This window comes from Convolutriloba macropyga, chromosome 4, assembly GCF_964194025.1.
Source record: "Convolutriloba macropyga chromosome 4, txConMacr16.3, whole genome shotgun sequence".
Taxonomy (NCBI): domain Eukaryota; kingdom Metazoa; phylum Xenacoelomorpha; order Acoela; family Convolutidae; genus Convolutriloba; species Convolutriloba macropyga.
Window position 1 is genome coordinate 32,679,047 of NC_134471.1, and position 20,903 is coordinate 32,699,949.

Below are 20,903 nucleotides of genomic sequence, written 5' to 3' on the forward strand. Positions count from 1 at the left end.
AGCCGGAAGAATTCCGGAAGCGAATCGAAGCTTCAAAACTTCACCAAAAAAGTATAATTGCAGCTGAGGCCTTTACCTTTTCTATTAAACCCTTCACGGTTCTGGTCGCAAAAGCATAAGGTAGATAAAACTCTCAGAAATTAAACTAAAAGTTTCAAAACAAACAGAATACTCAAATCTAAGACTCAGAAAACCGCTACAATTAATTTTTAATCACTTCAATTGAGACGAAAAAAAGATATAATTCTTTTTTTGATATAGATGATGATGGACAAAATGATTTCATACTAAATCAAAAATTAAATTAATAATAGAAATGACAAAAGCAAAAGAACGATATACAGGGCAAAAAATTGTTTAAAAACAAAACCAAGAACCCATGAAATTTCCAGAAATTAGTGATCAGCCGAAAGATTGGAAAAAGGCGTTCCAGTAAACTCTCAGTAAGGCCTTATTCTAAATGGAATCAATTGCAAACCAAAGAAATGAAAAAAATCAAAGGAAAAGCAGGAATCATTAACTATTTTATTTTTTTGTTACTTATTTATTTTTTAGCAACTAAAAATGCATTAAAACGAATAAAATTGTCGGTGCCAGTAGAACGCTTGATTGATACAATCTAGAATGTGAAGAGTATGGACACAGTATAGGAAACACCGAAGCAAAAAGACTACTTGATTTTTGAAAATTTAAAATCTAATTAAAAGAATTAAGAAAAACGAATACATTTCAATTATTAGAATTAAAATTTAGAAAAAAAAATCCATCAGAGACAAGGAGCCATGCTCCTGAATAGATAAAAAAAAATGCAGACATACGAAACACAGAAATTTTTTGCAAGAAGTTCAAAATATTTTAAAGACCACATTCATGAATAAAAATTACTTTTACTTCAAAAGCTTAAGGACAAAAATTGAATTTCGACTGAAACCAAAAAGAACATTACTGATGTTGCACAAAGAAACTAGTACTTGTAATTAAAACCAAAATACAAAAAAAACTAAGAAAAATTAGAAAAAAAAACTACCAAAATCGAAGTAGCATGTGTACAATTTCAAAAAACAAAATTACTTCACGGCAGAAAGAGTCGTTGAGTATACGAATTATCAAACGGAAGTTTTCATATAAACCGGTCAATCGAAAAATGGTATGTAAAAACAGAGCCGGAAGAAATCCGGAAGCGATTCGAAGCTACGAAACGTCAAAAAAACGTATCTCCAGCTGAAGCCATTACATTTTGTTTTAAACCATTCATGATTCTGTTTGCAAAAGCTTAAGGCAGATAGAGATCTAAGAAATTAAACTAAAATTTTCAAAACAAAACCAATACTCAAATTTAAAGACTGAGGAAACCACTACAATTAGTTTTTAATCACTGCAAGTGAAACAAAAATAAAATATAAAACTTCCTTTTTGGACATAAACCATGATGGACCAAATGATTTCCTACTAAATCAAAAATTAATTTAAATCATAGAAATGACAAAGGCAATACAATGATATTCAAGGCAAAAAATTGTTAAAAACAAAACCAAGGCCCCTTGAAATTTCCAGAAATTAGTGGTCAGCCAAAACATTGGAAACGATATTCCAGTAATTTCTCAGTAATGACTTATGTTAAATGAAATCAATTGCAAACCAAAGCAATGAAGAAAAAACAATGAAAAAGCTGAAATCATTAATTGTTTTATTTTTCTGTTACTTATTTATTTTTTAGCAACTAAGAAAACAATATAACGAATAAAAATGTAGGTGCCAGTAGAAAGCCTGACTGATGCTATCTAGAATGTGAAGAGTATAGACACAATGTAAGAAACACCGAAGCAAAAAGGCTACCTGATTTTTGAAATTTGAAAGTCTAATAAAAATATGAGGAAAAAGAAATACATATTCTTTTTATCATTAAAGCTTAGAAAAGACAAAAGGCCATCAAAGACAAGGAGACTTTTTTTGAACAGATAAAAAAGTTAAATCAGAACGCTCCAGACATTCAAAACACAGACAAATTTCGCAAGATAGTCAAAAACTTTTTAAGACTGCATTTATGAATAGAAATTAGTTTACTTCAAAAACTTAAGGATAAACAATTGAATTCGTACTGAAACGAAACTATAATTCCTGATGTTGCACAAATCAACTACTACTTGCAATTAAAAACATAATACAAAAAAACTTAAAGATAAAACTTTAAGAAATACTTAAATACAAGAAAATTAATAGAAAAAAAACAAAAAACCCAAAAATCTTGAAATTGAGGGTTACATTATAATAGGGCATCGTAAAGAAAAATAGCCGCAATAGCTTCGTAGATCTGCGGTCTCAAAAAAACAGTAAAGAAGACACACCTAAAAATTTCTTCTTTTCATTGAAAGCTGATATGTTATGTTTTGATTAAAAATCTGTATAAGTTTTTGCTGTCTCTTTCAGTTGCTCTCAAATAACCTTCATTTAGAGTGACACACATTCACTTGACTTTATCTCTTTGAGTTAAAGTAAATAAAAGTCAATTTGAAATCGAGAATATCATTTTTGAGAGTGAGGTCAGTGAAATGTGTCCAAAAATTTAATCACGCGATTGAACAGTAAAATTCGCTCAAATATGAGCGAAAAATAACGTCACGCACGCAATTCATTTGAAATTGCATGAACGATTAAACAAAAAGCAGATTTGAAGTGGTTGTGACGTCATATGGCCGTAACAAAAATTGTGACGACGAATTATAAAACATACCCGGCAGATTGCCGGAAAATAGCCGCCGTTGATTCTAATAAGCATGATTGAGATTCAAAGAATGGAAGATATTGAAAAAATGATTTTTGTACAAAAACATTTTATAAGTCCGATTTATTTTGATGGCATTTCGTCGTTGAACATAACGTACTTCTGTTTCTTAGAGAGAGGCTACAGTGGCTGCTATCGTAACCAATAAGCATTAGAGGTGTTAACTAAGACTTAAAGCAACGAAGTTCAAATAGCGGGAATCTAAAATTGGGCTATATGGGTTTATCCCGTTTCTATTTCTGACTTCAATTTTTTATATTGACTCTGTTCATTTTGAATTGCTTTGCTGAGCAACTGATAATCAAAATCACTTTTAGCAGATTGAGAGAAAAGAGAAACTAGCCTAGAGAAGTCAAAAAGATATCACGCAAAATGTTGAAAAATCGGCAAAATGAGGTAAAGCGAAACATTTTTTTTATTCGACGAAGTAAAAAACAAATAGGAGCGCTATAATAGCCGGCTGAGAAGATGAGGGCGGCTATTAAAAACCAAGAGAAGACCAATAATAGCCCCAGCTATCACTGTGCGGCTATTAATTACAAGCAAAAAACTGGTCCACTGCAAGCATTCAAGCTTAGAAAAGCCATCAGAGACAAGGAGACATTTTCTTGACTGGATAAAAAAGTTAAAACAGAACGCTGCAGACATGCGAAACACAGAAATATTTTGCAAGAGGGTCAAAAAGGTTTTAAGACTCCATATATATATATAAAAAATTATTTTCAAGTATAAAACTTGTCGACAAAAAATTGACTTTGTATTGAAACGAAATTAAAAATCTCGATGCTTCACGAAGAAACTATTACTAGTAATTAAAACCAAAATAGAAGAAAAACTAAGAAAAATTGGGGAAAAACTACCAAAATCGAATTAGCATGCTCAGAATTTCATAGAACAGAATTACTTCACGGCAGAAAGAGGTGTTGAGTTTATGAATTTTCAAAAGAAATCGCTATAAAAACTAATTTTTTAAAAAAGACGGCTGGAAGATCCAAAAATGAAGAAATTAAAAGAAAAAAGCCAAAAATTCTCTAAAAAAATCAAGAAATTTGCGCCAGTTTTAAAGCTGAAACGCATTTTCAGACACTGCAAAACTTTGTGGTATCAATTTCTGAGGGTTACATTTCTATGTGCTATTCTGTCAACAAATAATTTTCGAAGTCGAAAAGTCATTCAATAAACGCAGCGCATGATCAAAAAACTTCTCTCGGTAAGAAAAAATTAGTTCACACGGCAATTTTTCTCACTTTCGGTTTTAGGTCAGAACAGCGTCTGAACTAATAGTACTTCCGGTTAAAAAAAACCTTAAGAAAACCAATACTTCTCTTCGAGTCGTCAAAACACAAACAGGACTACATAATTGACTTCGTTTGAGAGCTATTAAAAAAGCGACGAGAACAGAAAACTATTCTTTCTTCTCTTTGCTCTTCAGTAATTAGTCCTGAACACTTTGTCTTCACGGACATCACTTCCTGATTCAAATATGCCCCAACAAATATACCGACCAATAAAGACGATCCACCATTACTCTTCTTCAGGTCAGAAATCGACCGCGCCCCAATACATTCAAACACTTAGAATTGTAATAAAAGCTAGTGACACAATAATATCAGATTGAAAAGATGAGGGTGGCTAATAAACAGATTATTCAACAGCAGATCGGCACGTAAAAATAAGGTTACCGTTGCAATTTCCTGAACGAGTTAAAAGATTCTAAAGAAAACTACCGATACTGAAGGTCACCGAAGTTGGGCTGTCTGACTTCCGAGTTCTTCGACCAGATGACAAATGTCTCCTATTCCTATCACTGCTTCGATTTCTGCCTGAAGGTGGCGTTTGAACTCTTCGACCAACATCAAATCTCGACATTCTGTGTCGATTCGGAGACCTAGACCTTCGGTTTCCTCCTCGGGACCTTGACCTTGACCTTGACCTTGAGTTTCGGTGCCTTGAATTGTACTGCCTTCGATTTACAGTCAAGGTTCCGAAAGATGAATCGTGCTCCTTGTAGAAAGAAGCCGGAATTGTTGATCTAAACGTTTTTTGATTCGTTTTGGAAAAGAAAAGGATGTGTCATAATTGGCGCGTTTTACGACCGCATGTACAGTGTGTTCATAAAATTGAGGGTATATTTCCTTACAGTTCTGCATTTGTCGTTGCGTCTCGATTCCGCCCATTTCGAGATCTGCGCCGTCTCTTTGAACCACCTCGGTTTCCAGAGCGGGATCTTCTACGGCGCGTCTGGGCTGACGCTGATGTTGTGGTTCCGTAATATCTTGCGTGATTTCCAGATGATGATTGATAGACCCTTGGATTCCCCCGACGTCGTCTAGAAACTCTTTCAGTTGCCCTCATGTTCAGATTTTGATGTGACGAACGCATAGGGTCTGGATAGAACTGTTCTGATTGACCAAATAGAGGGGGCTCTCTCCGATACTTTAGAGGTGATAGAATGCCGATTTATCAAGGCTTCATATATGTTGGAAAGAAAAGGTTTCCATGAAAGTTGAAACTGTTTTAAAAAACTTTCGACATTCATGGTTTTATACATCGACCTTTTACTTTTCTGCTAAAAACAAATTGGAAAACAAACTTTTGAAGAAAGATCTTAGAATTATGTTACTGGATAGGGTCTGGATAGAACTGTTCTGATTGACCATATAGAGGGGGCTCTCTCCGATACTTTAGAGGTGATAGAAAGCTGATTTATCAAGGCTTCATATATGTTGGAAAAAAAAAGGTTTCCATGAAAGTTAAAACTGTTTTAAAAAACTTTCGACGTTCATGGTTTTTTACATCGACCTTTTACTTTTCTGCTAAAAATAAATTGGAAAACAAACTTTTGAAGAAAGATCTTAGAATTAAGTTTATATAATTGGGCATCAATAACGTGGCTATTGAGAGTTACCCGGGCCGACTTCGAACGGTTAACTTGTAAAAACGTTCAGGTCCTTTGAAGTTAACCCAATCCAACATACAAGTTAACCATCCGACTTACAAGTAGGTATAAGTTAATAGTTTGACTTTCAAGTTCTTACTAGCTAACTAATCGACTTACAAGTTCTTACAAGTTACCCATTTGTCTTACAAGTTCTTAAAAGTCAACCGTTAACCAATCAGGGTTCTTACAAGTTAACCATTCATATCTTAATGCTCTTACAATTTAACCATTCGATCTATAAGTTCTTACACAGTAACTATTCTACATACGAGTTCTTACAAGATACCATTCAACTCACATGGTTCTTACAAGTGAGCCATTCGGCTTACAAGTTCTTCCAAGTTAATCATTCGACTTTGTGATACCTGACGTATATTTCCTTAATTTCATTGATGCGGTAAATCTTATACGATGTCCTAAATTTAGTTCATTTATTTTAACCTTCAATAATTTGTTCAATTCGTATCTTATGATCTTTCGTCAACTGTCTACTTAGTTTCCAGCTTCGTGAGGAGACATGTCTGATCACTCATTCACGTTGCTCTTGAGTGTTTTATGTTTTCCAAATTCATTCTCTTGATATTCTGCAATTCAAATCAGTTCTGCAAATCTCCTTTTGAAATCCCGCTCCGCGAGTAAACGCAAGTAATTTGAATTTGGATCTCGCACCGCGAATCGACAATCAATAATCTTTTCGCATACTTGCACCGCAAATCACTACACTAAATAGATAAAGTACGACATGGCGCAGTCAGCAACCAAAAGAACACCCCTTGGAATTGACCCTTTCTGGGACAAACCAACACTGGATCCCCCCCCTTCGCTGGGAGAAGTGGCGGGTACAGTACAAACTAGCACTCTTGGCCAAAGAAAACATCATTTTGGACACACTACTCGGTCCAAAACCAGAAATGGTAGAGCTACCCCTGGAGCCAATCTACGAAGAGACAATAGTGGGTGCATCTGCACAATCAGAGAGGGAAAGGAACGCGCGCAACGCGCAGCAAAAGATGAACTGGCAAAACAAATGTCAACGCTTAATTGAGGTGGGCATCATGTGTGGCGACAAACCGTGGTCGTTGGCGGACCGCAAAACAGTCTCCCTTCTCTATATGAGCATCGGGATAGAGGGACGTCGCATCCTTAACTGTAAGAACCCGCACATCATGATTGACACTCTATCTACTGTTAACTTTTGGAAGATCGTGGAGGAAGCATTCAACCGTCCACGTAACATAACGTTTGACCGACATGTCTTTCTAATTACAAAACAGCTTAGGGGAGAAACAGTTGAACATTTCTACGGTAAACTAAAAGAACTGGCGGAAAACTGCGATTTTGAAAACAAAGAGGAGACCCTCATTCGAGATGTTTTCATCACCAATCTGATTGACCCTGAGATCCAAAAGGAACTCTTAAAAAAAACGGTCGAACCAAGACAGGCGTTAGAACTCGCAATTAATATGGAACTCGGAATGCGGAATCAACATCAGATACAGCAACATAATAAAATCGTTGTTCCGGCAAATGTTAACACCGTTCAATTCAATAACCCATGAAAACCGTACTGGCAGAACAATAACAATGTCTCAAAGCAAAATAATCGATCAACACTCTATTAATCCAATTGTGGCGGAATTTGGCTGCCAAATCATCGTGAAAGATGCATTGCTAAAGGAAAAACGTGCAATAATTGCGGGTTACTAAACAATTTTGCAAAGGTGTGTCGTAAACAACTGAAGAACACAAACACAAAGCCACAAGATTCTAAGAAAAAGATGGTCCGTGTGGTAGACGAAGAGCCACACCCAGAGGACTCTGTAAAGTTCGTTCAACCAGCAAAACTCTACGAATCAGACTACAGCAGTGGAGAGGAGGATAACACGGTCGCAATGATTGAAACGGCGGTTGAAAAAGTTGAACCACTCAATATGCCCCTCAAGATTGGCAATGTCAATACAACTCTACTCGTGGACTCCGGGAGTGCATACAGTATACTTAATCATTCACTCGCGTTACAAGTGGTACAAAGCAGCCCCCGTGCCCTTGGATTCATGAACCAACACCACCACAACTACGGAACTTTTCGAATGAACCCATACAAGTAGAGGGAAAAATCCAAGCCCCTGTCACAAGCAAAGGCTGGGCATGCGATACAGCCAACTTCAAAGTCGTAGCCGACGGTTTAATGTCCTTAATAGGTCGTGATTTTTTCGACCAACTAGGACTTGCTGTAACTCATTCTATATTTCTCAAAGGTAACAGTATGAACAACATTGCATCTCCCGAATTTAAAGAACAGATAGCCAAAACTTTTCCTGGTTTGGTATCACGTATTGGAAGATCTAAAAGTCATATAGCAAAATCTAAAGTTCATAAAGATTTTCAACCTAGACACCAAAAAGATAGACGTATTTCCATCAATCTCCGAGACAAAGTTAATGCGGAACTTAGAAAATTGCTAGCTGAAAAACATATTATAAAACTTTCAAGCTGTCCAGATAAATATTTTATATCACCCATTGTGGTCACGGTTAAAAAAGACCAAACGATAAAGCTTGCACTGGATTCAAAAGTTTTAAATAAATCTGTCCACAAGAACAAATATCAAATGCCAAACATTGATACGCTAATCGAATCAATATCTCAACAAATAAGCGCTCCCGCGCCGCAAAACATCACGTACTTTTCTACGATCGATTTAAAATACGCATACAGCCAATTAAATTTGGACACTAATACTGCTAATCATTGCAACTTTAATATTATTAGTGGAGATATGACTGGCACTTATAGATTTCAAACAGGATTCTACGGACTTACAGATATGCCAGCTGAATTGGAAAATACATACTGCTTTTTGGATGATATCCTGATAGTTAGCAAAGGTTCTTTGAATGAACACAAAAATTACGTAATGAAATGTCTCCAACGTTTAGATGACAAAAATCTTAGGATAAATCTTCCTAAATGTCATTTTGGTAAATTAGAAATTGATTGGCTTGGGTATTATATTTCCCAATTGGGTATCTCGCCTCTCGAATCTAAAACCTCTGCAATTTTAGCTCTTGAAGCCCCGAAAACATTAAAGAAACTCCGTTCATTTTTGGGATCTGTTCATTACATTGGAAAATTCATTCCTAATCTCGCTCAAATAGATCATCCTCTCCGTCCGTTACTGCGAAAGTCTTCGAAATTCATTTGGACAGCAGAACATGAGAACTGTTTTAAAGAAATTAAGACTCGCATAGCGAACGCCACTGAAAATAGTCACTACAATCCACAACTCGAAACACGCGTAAAATGTGACGCGTCTCGCTCTGGTCTTGGCGCTGCTCTTGCCACTGGGTCGATCGCCTCCTTCCAATTTCAATTTGATATTGAACACCTTCCTGGGGCAAAAATGGGTTTGGTGGATTATATCTCCCGAAATCGGTCTCAAAAAGCTAAAAAGATTTCTACATATGATGAAGAATTTATTGTTGCAAAACTAAAATTATTCTCGAAATCAATTAACGCATTAGAGTTAAAAACCAAAAATTCCGCATCACATCTACACCAGTTATTAACACATCATACTCTCGCTATGCAGAACGCATCTAAAACTAAGATTAATGAACTCGCATCGCAAATTACACCTAAAATTGAGTCCAATACCAATCCAATAATGTCAATTAGCACTCACGCTACCCGAGTAAGCGAACATGTACTTAGCAATTCACTCGCCCCGCGAGATCAAGCCTCAAATAGTATTTGTCGATTAAACAATTTAAAGTATGTAACACTCGCGTCACAAAATCCACTTTGCACCTCTCTCGCTCTGCAAAGCACCAGTAACAGCAAACAATTACTCCAAATTAGAAATAAAGTGATATCCGCACAGCGCGAGCACCAAATTACTCAATCAAAAATCCCGCCAGTTAAATCACATTCCACTAATAACTCTAACAGTCATCACTCAAAATTAAAATCAGTGCTTTTTGCCTCTTGTAACTCTAGAAATCAGCTGCATCCTCCTAATCACACAAAATTTAATCACTCACTATCTGTATCTCAATACGTCAACTCAATAAATAGTAAAATGCCCTCAAAAAAAAGAATAACCAGAGTTAGATTTAACGATGCCTCCCGCGCAGCGGATCAACAATCCACAAGTGGAAATACAACTCGCCCCGCAAGTACGCGATCCAATTTGTCAAACCACTCGCGCACGGCAAATCAAACAACACAGAACTCAAGTACCTCCCGCGAAGCAAGGACACCGCATAATACTACCCCAACCTCCCCAACCATTCATCAAATGCCAGCACTCCATTAAACCCGAGCCCGCATGCACCCACCTTCGAGCATTTTGTGTCGAAAATTTCTAATAAGTCTCTAATAGCTTCGCTCACCAGTAAAGACGCGGTATTAAAAGAGGTCAGAGATTGTATTTTGACCAACAACGAAAGCCGTTTAAAAACAATCAATCCCTATATCCACTCATATTGGAGGGATCTCCACGTGCGTTCCGGGTGCGTTTGTATAGACGAACGAGTGGCTATTCCGAACGTGCTACGCGAAGCGCTCATTGATGACATCCATTCAAGCCACCCGGGCACCTGGGGCATGATCTGTATGGCTACACATTCCTGGTGGCCTTACATGCACCGTGAGTTAATCGTCAAGGCCACTGAATGCAAACCTTGTACAGCAATTGGTAAGAACCTTAAATCAATTATTCCCGCCAAGCAATTCACTCCCCACGTACCATGTGTAGAACCAAATCACGAAATTCAAATTGATTTTGGGGGACCAATTTTTGATGAAAAGGGTAATGAAGTGTACTTTTTGGCAGCAATTGATCGTTTCTCTAAATACCCAACTGCATATATTTATGATAAAGCTAATGGACCGAACGTTCTGGAGTTCTTGGACATGTATATTGAAACTCATGGAGTCCCAAGATCTTTCCGTTTAGATCAAGCAAAATGTTTAGTTGGAAATCAAGTAAAGACTTTTTGTAACAAAAACAACATTGACATCATCGAAGCACCTGTAAATGATCATCGTGCTATCGGGTTGGTGGAACGACTGATTCAAACAATTAAGAATAGACTTGCATGTATTAAAGAAGAGAAATTATCTACACGCGCCTTTCATGTCAAGCATGCATTAAAGATAATAATTCACCAATTGCGTATATGTAAACAACAAAGAACAAAGACCTCGCCTTTCGAAGCACACTTTGGAAGAAAGCCTAACACCCCGCTAAGCGTGATAGCAACTAAACCTAATTGTTAAACTTGACGTACAAAAATATTATAAATCATTATTTAGACGAGGACACAATGATGCCAGAGGAGATACTGCCTGACGAAAAGTGGGTCAACGGATATCGCAGTGATATCGAAGTTGAGATCGGTATGACCAGAGCAAACATGGAAGCGAAATCCAGAGAACGAACAAGTACAGATGGAGAGCCACGATTTTTGAAGACTAAGGCGATTCGCCCTATCCCTCTGAAGGAGTGCGCGGTATAACTGAACCTCGCGAGAAAAGTGCATGGCAAGAGACGCTCGAAAAAGAATCTGGAAGGCTTATATGAGGTCCTTGCTCCGGGATCCCAAATACTCAAAGTCAGCCCCACAACCTCCACCATAAAGGTACCCGGAAAACCAGTGGTAACAGTTCGCATTAGCAATATTGCGAAATTTGGTACGCAGTTGGAAAGGCAAACACCACTGAAGGATTATGCCGATCGCAGAGGACCTAGATCTGGCGAGAAAACAGTGGAGGAGCTAATTCTCAGCCATATAAAGGAATTCACCCGAAAACGAAAGGGTGATAAAAAAAATGAAACACCGGAGGAGAGAATTTGGCAGCGGGGTTTCGTCTATGAAATCCAATATATCACGCGCCATGCGTGGAAGAATCCCAAAAAAACCAAACTTTTCCGCGATGCGAAATCAGCAAATATCAACTTCACTTAACGAACAACACGCATCGACATCTACTGCTCCGGCCCCAGCACCTCAAAATTCGCGAACTTCAGATCGCACTCGTCGCAGCCCATCCTATTATGGATTCGAAACTTCTCCGCCAAATTCGGATATCCTGCCTCCTCCAAAGCGACCCCGCCGAGCGGGAGATGTGGAAAATTACGCACCTCCCGACACTATCGAGTCAGTGCAACAAATCATTGAAAATCAACCAGAGGAATTAAACGTATCTCCTTGTATTGGCCATGTATCACCACACGCACCTCGAAATAAACCTCTACTGTACTTGGACACCCCAACGCTGGTACGATCGGCGGCGACACTGGAGGCGGAGGAAAAAAATTCAGATAATGAAGAGTGGAATATATAAACTTGTTTATAACTGCAAAACACTCCATATTTTATTAATTACCGTATTTTTAGTTATGATAACCAGTACATATATTGATATTATTTATTTAACCGGGGACCTTCTATTAATTTGTAATTATTGTTATTATTTATATTTCGAAAATTGTATTCTACAATTTTTCTTGATGCAAAGTGTATGTGATACCTGACGTATATTTACTTCCTTAATTTCATTGATGCGGTAAATCTTATACGATGTCCTAAATTTAGTTCATTTATTTTAACCTTCAATAATTTATTCAATTCGTATCTTATGATCTTTCGTCAACTGTCTACTTAGTTTCCCGCTTCGTGAGGAGACATGTCTGATCACGCATTCACGTTGCTCTTGAGTGTTTTATGTTTTCCAAATTCATTCTCTTGATATTCTGCAATTCAAATCAGTTCTGCAAATCTCCTTTTGAAATCCCGCTCCGCGAGTAAACGCAAGTAATTTGAATTTGGATCTCGCACCCCGAATCGACAATCAATAATCTTTTTGCATACTTGCACCGCAAATCACTACACTAAATAGATAAAGTACGACAGACTTACAAGTGCCTTCAAAATAACCATTGGAGGAGTAAGTTCTAACATGTTAACCATTCAAAATACAAGTTCTTAAAGTTTCAACTTACAAAGCTCTTAAACGTTAATCAATCAATTCACAGGGTTTGCAAGTCGATTATACGACTCACAGGGTTCTTACAAGTTAGCCATTTGACTTACAAGTTCGTACAATTCAGCCATTCGACCTAAAACTTCTTAAGAGTTAACCATTTGACATACAAAATCTCATAAGTTAACCATTCGATTTACAAATTCTTGCAAGTCGACCATTCGACTTACAAGGCTCTTGAAAGTTGACCATTCGACTCACAGGGTTCTCACAAGTTAACCATTCGACTGACAAATTCTTACTAGTTAGCCATTCGATTGGCGAGTTTTCACGAGTGCACCATCGTTTGCAAAAATCTTGCAAGTTATTACAAGTTAACCACCCTTTCTCAATCCGGGTATCAATATATATGAGCAAATTTTTCCTTATAATTCAAAGAGCTATTAAACATAACCGACCAACGTCGGTGTCGGGCGAGTTGCTCTCAAACGGCCAGTGAGCGCTTGGCTTCATCAGTACCTAGCCATTGTTTAGTGAGGTTAATTTTATCTTGATTGAAGGGGCGTGATGTTAGGTTAAAAGACGATGACCTCAGGCCACATAACAGCCGCTGAAGTGCGGCCTCAACAAAAGAGTTAAAGAGAGAGAGAGAGAGAGAAAGAGAATGCGAGATAAAATGTGAAGGAGAAAGAGAAAGAAAGAAACGCCAACCAACAGACACTACCACTTCAAGTTTTCTAGCCTTGTTAGTAACTAAATCATATAGAAAAAAAACTGAAAGTGCAAAAATTCAGAAGAAAAGTTTCCAGTGAAGAAAATGTTCAAAAACATTTTTTGGGTCTCAATTTTTGTCATGTAGCCCATCTTCAGGTCTTAAAAAGCTTCGTTGGTCAGTAATGATAGTTAAACTCAATAAAGGACAAAAATATTCAAAAATTCTAAACACAATAAAAAATTTTAACAAAATCTTGCTATAATTCTTGATATTAATATCTTCAGAACACCATTCCATTGTCTCAAGAGAGTATCCAGTATCCCTATTTCAAGCCTTAAACGATTCCGCCGGCCCATAAAGATCCATACGCTTAGAACATGATGAAATTTTTTCAAAAATTTTTCAATTTTAGTTTTATCAAAAAAAGCTAAAAGTCGAGTCATTAATATAATGATAACCATTCCATTAACTCTGGAAACTAAGCAGCAGCTTACTATCAAACCTCGAAGGAGGTCCTTGGTGCACAATTTTTTTTCAAAAAAACACAAAAACTATTCAAAAAACGTGACAAAATTGAATAAGATATTTAAAAAATTGCTTGAAGTCAGGATATTAAAATCTTAAAATACACTTCCTTGCATCTAAAAACCAATAAAATAATTTATTATCAAACCTTGAGGGAGGTTCCTTGGCTCTTGAGGCTAGATAAACCTATAAAATGACAAAACTTTTCGAAAAACTTGAAAAAATGCAAGTTTCATAAAAAAGAATCGATAAAATTTCTGATATTAAAAAGTTGACAACTATTCTATGGCCAACTATTCAAATTTTATCAAACAATTGCAAAAGTTCGTGATGTTAAAACGTTGAAAATCATTCCATTATCACTAGAAACTACGGAGCAACCTAATATCAAACCCTTAAGGAGATTTTCTGAATCCTTAGGCTGAAAACCCTTGAATAATTACCATAAATGTCAAAATAAAATTTTAGAAAATGCAATTTTTGTCAAAAGAATGCTAAAATTCATGATGTTAGAATCTTGAAAAATTTCTATTACATCTAGAAACTATAAAGTAACCTATTGTCAAACCCTATAGAAGGCTTCTCGGCCCTCTAGACTGGATAAACAAAAAAGAAAACTACAAAAATTTTCGAAAACGTTGAAAAAATGTGCAAGTTTTGTAAAAAAAAATGCAAAAATTCGCGATGTTGATATGTTGAAACCATTCTATTAACACTAGAGACCTATTACCAAATATCTAATGCTGTTTAAACTCAAAAACTGACAAAAATTTTCAAAAAGCTTGAAAAAAATTGTGAAAATTAGTACAAATTCGCGTGTTTTTAGCGAGCGGTTGTTCCTCATTAGCTAGCTACGGGGTGGGGGGGAGTACACAGGGACGCTGATGGGGGTGGCAACAGTCGGGTGGGGGAAAACGGCGCGGTGAGGGTGGGGGGTAATAGTGGGGGGTCGACAGTGGGCGGGGGTCTTCAACCTCTAAGAAGATCGGTTGTTCGTCAGACAAAAAATCGGTCAAGCGAAAAAATCGCTTAAAAAAGGACCAACCGGACTAATATAATTGATACAAGCTTCGTTTGAGAGCAATTAAAAATTTTTTAATTGAGGTTTTAGAAACTTATTAAGGCTTTTAAAAAAACTTAAACGAAGTTATAAGTGTCTTAGAAGATTTCTGATCACTGATAACATCGTGTGAAAAACCTAATTTCAGCGCAAAAAATTATGAAAGACTGTTTGGATTACTTTGACCGTTGCTGGAAAAATAATGTACACGCAAGAAGAAAACGTGAACAACCGACATTCAGTTTTTTGCTTCACTGGGCTCGTTCGTCATAAACACTGAAAAACTGTTATCAAAAACAATTGAATACTCCCAATCTTCTGCAAGTTCCTTATTAGCTTAAAGGTTAGATCAACCTTTTCTTGTGTTCAAATTTTAGATTTTCGAGTCCCAAAACGAACCTGAAAACTATGCGAGCAACCCTTTACAAACCCGCCCAGGCCTAGACCTCGACTTATGAAAAGACTTTGAAAGTCTAGTAGGGGGGGGGGGGGCAATATTGACTATAATTACACACGGTCAAGGTTCCTAGTTAAAGTCGAGCTAATATCTTTTCATGGGTCGAGCTAAAGTCTTTTCATAACGAAGAAAGTCCAGCTAAGGTCTTTTCATGGGTCCACCATTAGTCTTTTAATAACCCGCAAAGTCGAGTTAAAGTCTTTTCATGGGTCCACCATTAGTCTTTTCATAAGTCTGTTTTTTTCAAAATTCAAAATTTTTTAAATTTTTGTCCTGCTTCTGTACATACAGAAGCAGAATCGGAGCAAGACTAAATAGTTTTGCACCAGAGCAGTCCAACTTAAGAATCAGTTGCAAATCTGCCAAAAGCCTTAAGAATTTTGTCAAATCTTAAGATAAAGAGTTATTGCAGATTGAGTATATTACCACATTACTTGATTCAATGAAACCAGCTAGCTTAAAAATATTGGTCCTAGTCCCATTAGCCATGAAAAAATTTCGGCGTTATTCAGTTTGTTTTCCTTTCCAAAATTGTGAGCTATATTTTTTTAAAATAATGCAGGTTTTTGACGTATTTGTGGTTCTTTTGAATCGTAAAAGGTGCAGGATCATATATGCTGACTACGTTATATGCAATGTTGCACATAAATCGTTAATGGCAAAAAAATCAGATTTATGAAAAGACTAATGATGGACCCATGAAAAGACTTTAACTCGACTTTGTTTGCGAACCTTGTGTCGAGCTTAAGTCCAGCGCAAACTTTGGGTCGAGCCAAAGTCTTTTGTAAAGTTTTGGGTCCAGCTAAAGTCTTTTGCGAAAAATCTGAGTGGAGCAAAAGTCCAGAATGTCTTAAAGTCCAGCTAAAGTCTTTTCATACTTCAAATGAGTCCAGTATGGTCTTTTCATAGCACATTTCGTTCGAGCATTGTCTTTTCATGAGTCGAGGTCTAGAACTGGGCGCGCAAGCATGTACTTTTTCTCTCTAAGAAGCAAAAATCGACTTGCATAACGACCACTGTCGCCAGTTGCTGTAATGATTTCTTCTATTCTTGGCAACTTTCTTGATTTGTACAAGACGGTTATAAACCTAGGAAAAAGTGCTCAACCGATTTAAGTCTTTACGGTTGTTACCCGTTTATCGCACTTTTTTGAAGATGAAAAGTTAATTATCAGGCAAAATATTTATTAGAAAAATATCTGTATTACAGAAAATTGCTTAAAAAGGAAAAAAACAAAACTGATATACATGCTAAAAGTATTCGTTTGTGAACAGCTAGTCATGAGCACAATTTTGGCGAAGAAAAACAAAACAAATCAAAACGCATCTGAATTGATACCAAAAACAGGTGTAAACCAGACCGGAGCAAAACGTTTGAGCCTAAAACAATGTGGTCAAAAATTGTTTAGTTTGTTTGTAAAAAACTTGAAAAACAGCCGGTAAATTGTCAGAGAACAGTGCCCGTTGATGATCTTGACACATTCAAATGAAAACAAGGAGCCCGGGTTGACCTTTCTTGGGAACCATATCCAAGAACCTTATATGGTACCATAGAGGCCATGAAAAAAATTTCTGCATGATATTGCCATGGTTGCCAAGAAAACCATTTATGCTATTTCAGTTTTTGCCAAGAAATCCATGATGGTTTTTCATGGTTCCCAAGAACATCATGAACAAAGCTTGTTTTTACCACAACCGGTAAAAACCGCTTGAAAACGTACCTGTTGACAATTGAGGAGGTATCCGGGTTTTCTGTATGATCTTGGCATGGTTGCCAAGAAAACAATTTATGGCATTTCAATGGTTGCCAATAAATCCATGATGGTTTTTCATGGTTCCCAAGAACACCATGAACAAAACTCGTTTTTACCACAGCTGGTAAAAACCGCCTGAAAACGTACCTGTTGAGAATTGAGGAGGTATCCGGTTTTTCTGTATGATCTTGACATGGTTACCAAAAAAATATTTATGGCATTTCAATGCTTGCCACGAAATCCATGATGGGTTTTTCATGGTTCCCAAGAAGACAAGAACATACTGAACAGAACTCGTGTTTTACCCCGAAAAAAATGACGGAACTAAAGTTGCCAAAAATAAGTTGCGGATATAATGACGGAACCCTAGATGCCTCCTGAAATGTCAACAGGTACGTTTTCAACTATTTTTTACCAGTTGGGGTGAAAAACGAGGTTTGTTCATGGTGTTCTAGGCAAAAATGAAAAAGCCATCATGGATGTTTTTGCAGCCATTGAAATATCATACAAGGTCCTCTTGGCAACCACGCCAAGATCATTCAGGAAACCCGGATGCCTCCTGAAAAGTCAAGAGATACGTTCCCAACTTTTTTACGAGTTGAGGTAAAAATGAGTTCTGCAGTAGTCACAATTAAAGCCTGAAAGAACTGTATCACTCACTGCAACAGTTGAAAAACGGTTATTTAAAATTTTGTTTTGGTTTTGGTCAAACTTTCAATTGAGCAAAATTAAATGTAAAAATATCAACTTGGAAAGTTTTAAACCACAAAAGTTTCTGAGAACGCATGAAGACACAAAATCACGCAAGCTTTTCTTAATCAAATTACTAGTTTTGTTAGTCATGTTCAAAACTGTCTATCAAAGGAACGAGGAAAAAATCACCATCAAGGTTTATTCTCATCAGATTTTCCTTTAGAGACTTCTCGCTAATAATTTCTCGTTTTGATGACATTGTTGCTCTGAGAAAAGAATTGATCGGCACGCCAGAGACTTCACTAGATTTGTATCTCTCAATGACATTTATTACATCCACTGCAATTTTTTTGAATCCGTTAGAAGAAAAAAAATAACCGAATTTGGCCATACTTCGTATTATTGTTGCTTATGTAGCTTATGTAACTGTTTCTTGAAAATCCATGTGCCAGCGAACCGAACTCTCAATTTTTGATCTGACAATTGCTGTATAATAAGTCACCTTTATCCAGTAGATCTATGGCAATCCCAGCCATCAAAAAGTTGAGCTTGAACCGTTTTGACCTTTTCTTCAGTTCAAAGCAGAACTCGCTCAGGCAACCATTTGCTATTTCAAAACCGTATGCTGCTTTATTTCTTCTATATCTTTCGAACAGAGGGGCTAAATGATTGACTGTGTCCGTAAATATCGATTGAAGCAGATAGTTCGCTGATTCGAACATCATACCAGACGTTGTCCACAGGGGTCCAAAAGATTGGATCTGCCAAGCCAAATGAGACAGAGCATGTACGTTTGGCAAGAATACTTCAGAGTGATCTTTAAAACAATCCAGAAAACGCTGAAGAAGGATGCCTGCTGTTTTAGCAATTTGAGAAGAGATTAGAAGCAACCGCACAGCGTAGCTGAGAAGCATGAAACGTTCGTACAGCCTAGCACGAATAACTGATCGAAACAAAACTGGACCAACGTGCAAAAGCCATACTCTGAACTTGTTTGCTTTGAAAAACTCAACATCTTTTAGAGGTCGAACTCTTCTCTCGAAATCGCTCGGTAGCTGAAAACAGATTTTTGCAAAAGAACTAATTAAAAATTAAAGGAATTTATTAAAAAAGAACTAGAGCGGACTACTGAACCTGTATCGTCTGGACGGCTCTTGACAGGGATTCCGAATAAGATCTACGAGTTTCATCCTTTATGACATGAAGCAGAACTTTAGCTACGCCCAAATAAACCTGGTGCATCGCATCTATCGGAGCCGCCAGAGTTAGATTGTCTACTAGATAAAAAAGAACGGTACGTCCCTTTACGCCTCGATAAGCAGGAAGATTCTCCGATTCAAGCTTCCGCAAACACTCATCATGAAGTTCAGCTGTCCTTAGCATGGATTTTTTGTGTGAAAAAAAACGCGTGTTGCCAACATTTGGTGTTTGAACCAGACATAGCGTGCAACCATATTTCGCCTGATGATTATGCATATTGAGCATCGACGCAGTCGCAGGCATGTCGAAAACAACAACGGCAATCTTGGGCCGCAGCTTGAATTCAAAATGTCCGAAGCATGCAGTTTTTGTACAAACATTCAACCAAGTTTTGACTTCCTAAACGAAGAAAAGTTTTCAACTGGAACAAAAAATGAAAAAAAAAATTGAAAGAAAGAAAGAGCATTAACTTTATCGTGCGTTTAAAATTTTGAGAAGAGTAAAAATGATTACTTCAAAAATATCATTCCACTGAGGCTTAGTGTCACCCAACACTAAAGCTGCCAACACAATGTTTTCGAAAGACGCGCGCTTCTTTTGTGGAAGATTAGCGATCGCAAGCCATACTGACCAAATGGATTTAGAAGCTGACTTCATTATCTTCACGCCATATGAATTCAAGATAAGAAAAATGCGCAAAACTTTGGCATAATAATCAGCACTGGTAGGCGGTTTGAAGTCAGTACTGTCCTCTTTCATTTGTCCCCAAGCAAAAATAGAGCCGGTGTTCTCTTTAACAATTGCTACAATTTCGTTCGTGAAGTCCAACATCCATCGATGACCCAAACCACACACTTTCAAAAATTTTGCCTGCTCAGCATGCGTTAAATGGTATTTTCTCTTAAGTGAATTATAGGATGGAATAATTTGAGTTGGATTCAACTCACGTATTAACTTGATCCATTCATCAGCTTCGGCATCAGGTGTTGCATGCTTCTCTAAAATAAAAGACACGCATGCTTCAAATTTTGAATTGGGTGATTCACTCGGCACAGCTTCATCTTCGCTAGAACTACCATAGCAACTGGGTTCAACAGCTGCATCATTGTTGTAACGGGGAACAATTTCAGACGAATCTCCAACTTCAAGGTTCTCAATTTCAGAAAAATTGGGAGTTGAAATAAGAAAATGCGGTGGAATCTCCAAACGATTTTCCTCTAACTGTCTCGGCAATTGTTCGTCATTATGGTCCGCACGAGATTGAGCAAAATGAATTTCTGGCTCTACTCCACCTGAACTACTTGAGGAAAAGTTTCGAACCTTCGCAAATTTTGTCATTTCCCTCGATCTTTTTTGCACAAAATTTCGGAGCCGTTTACGTGAAATACTATTCAAAAAATTTGAATCAATCAGACTGGTTTTTCTCTGAATTGCAGCGTGGGTATAACTGACTGGTTGAACATCTGCAGTTCGATGAAGGTTGGCAAATGGACATTTACAGTTGGAGTTGCCTTCTTCAAAAAAATCGCTTCCGTAGAAAACAAATAGCTCTTCTACATTGGTGATCACCTTGATAACTTTCAACTGAATACACTTGACTCCATTCCATTCGGTTATTTTATACTCGCAATTATACTTCGGAACACATCAATAATTTGCAAATCGAACTGCACCTACCATTAATCTCGACTTTTTGCATGCTGCCGTAGACTTGAACACTGAAATTGGTTTTATCAGATTCTCATCTTCATGATCAAAATATTCAAGAATTGCCCACTAACCAGTTG

At 37.1% G+C, this 20,903-nt stretch overlaps 1 protein-coding gene across 1 annotated transcript in view; it reads right to left on the bottom strand.

Moving 5' to 3' along the window:
* Positions 1 to 20,903, bottom strand: part of LOC142338395 (uncharacterized) — a 239,615-nt gene that overhangs the window by 170,071 nt on the left and 48,641 nt on the right. The window contains exons 4-5 of the mRNA XM_075388151.1: positions 4,923 to 5,218; positions 4,510 to 4,814 (exon numbers count right to left, since the gene is read on the bottom strand). Of these exons, the coding sequence (XP_075244266.1) occupies positions 4,510 to 4,814; positions 4,923 to 5,218 (601 nt within the window). The remainder of the gene's footprint in view (positions 1 to 4,509; positions 4,815 to 4,922; positions 5,219 to 20,903) is intronic.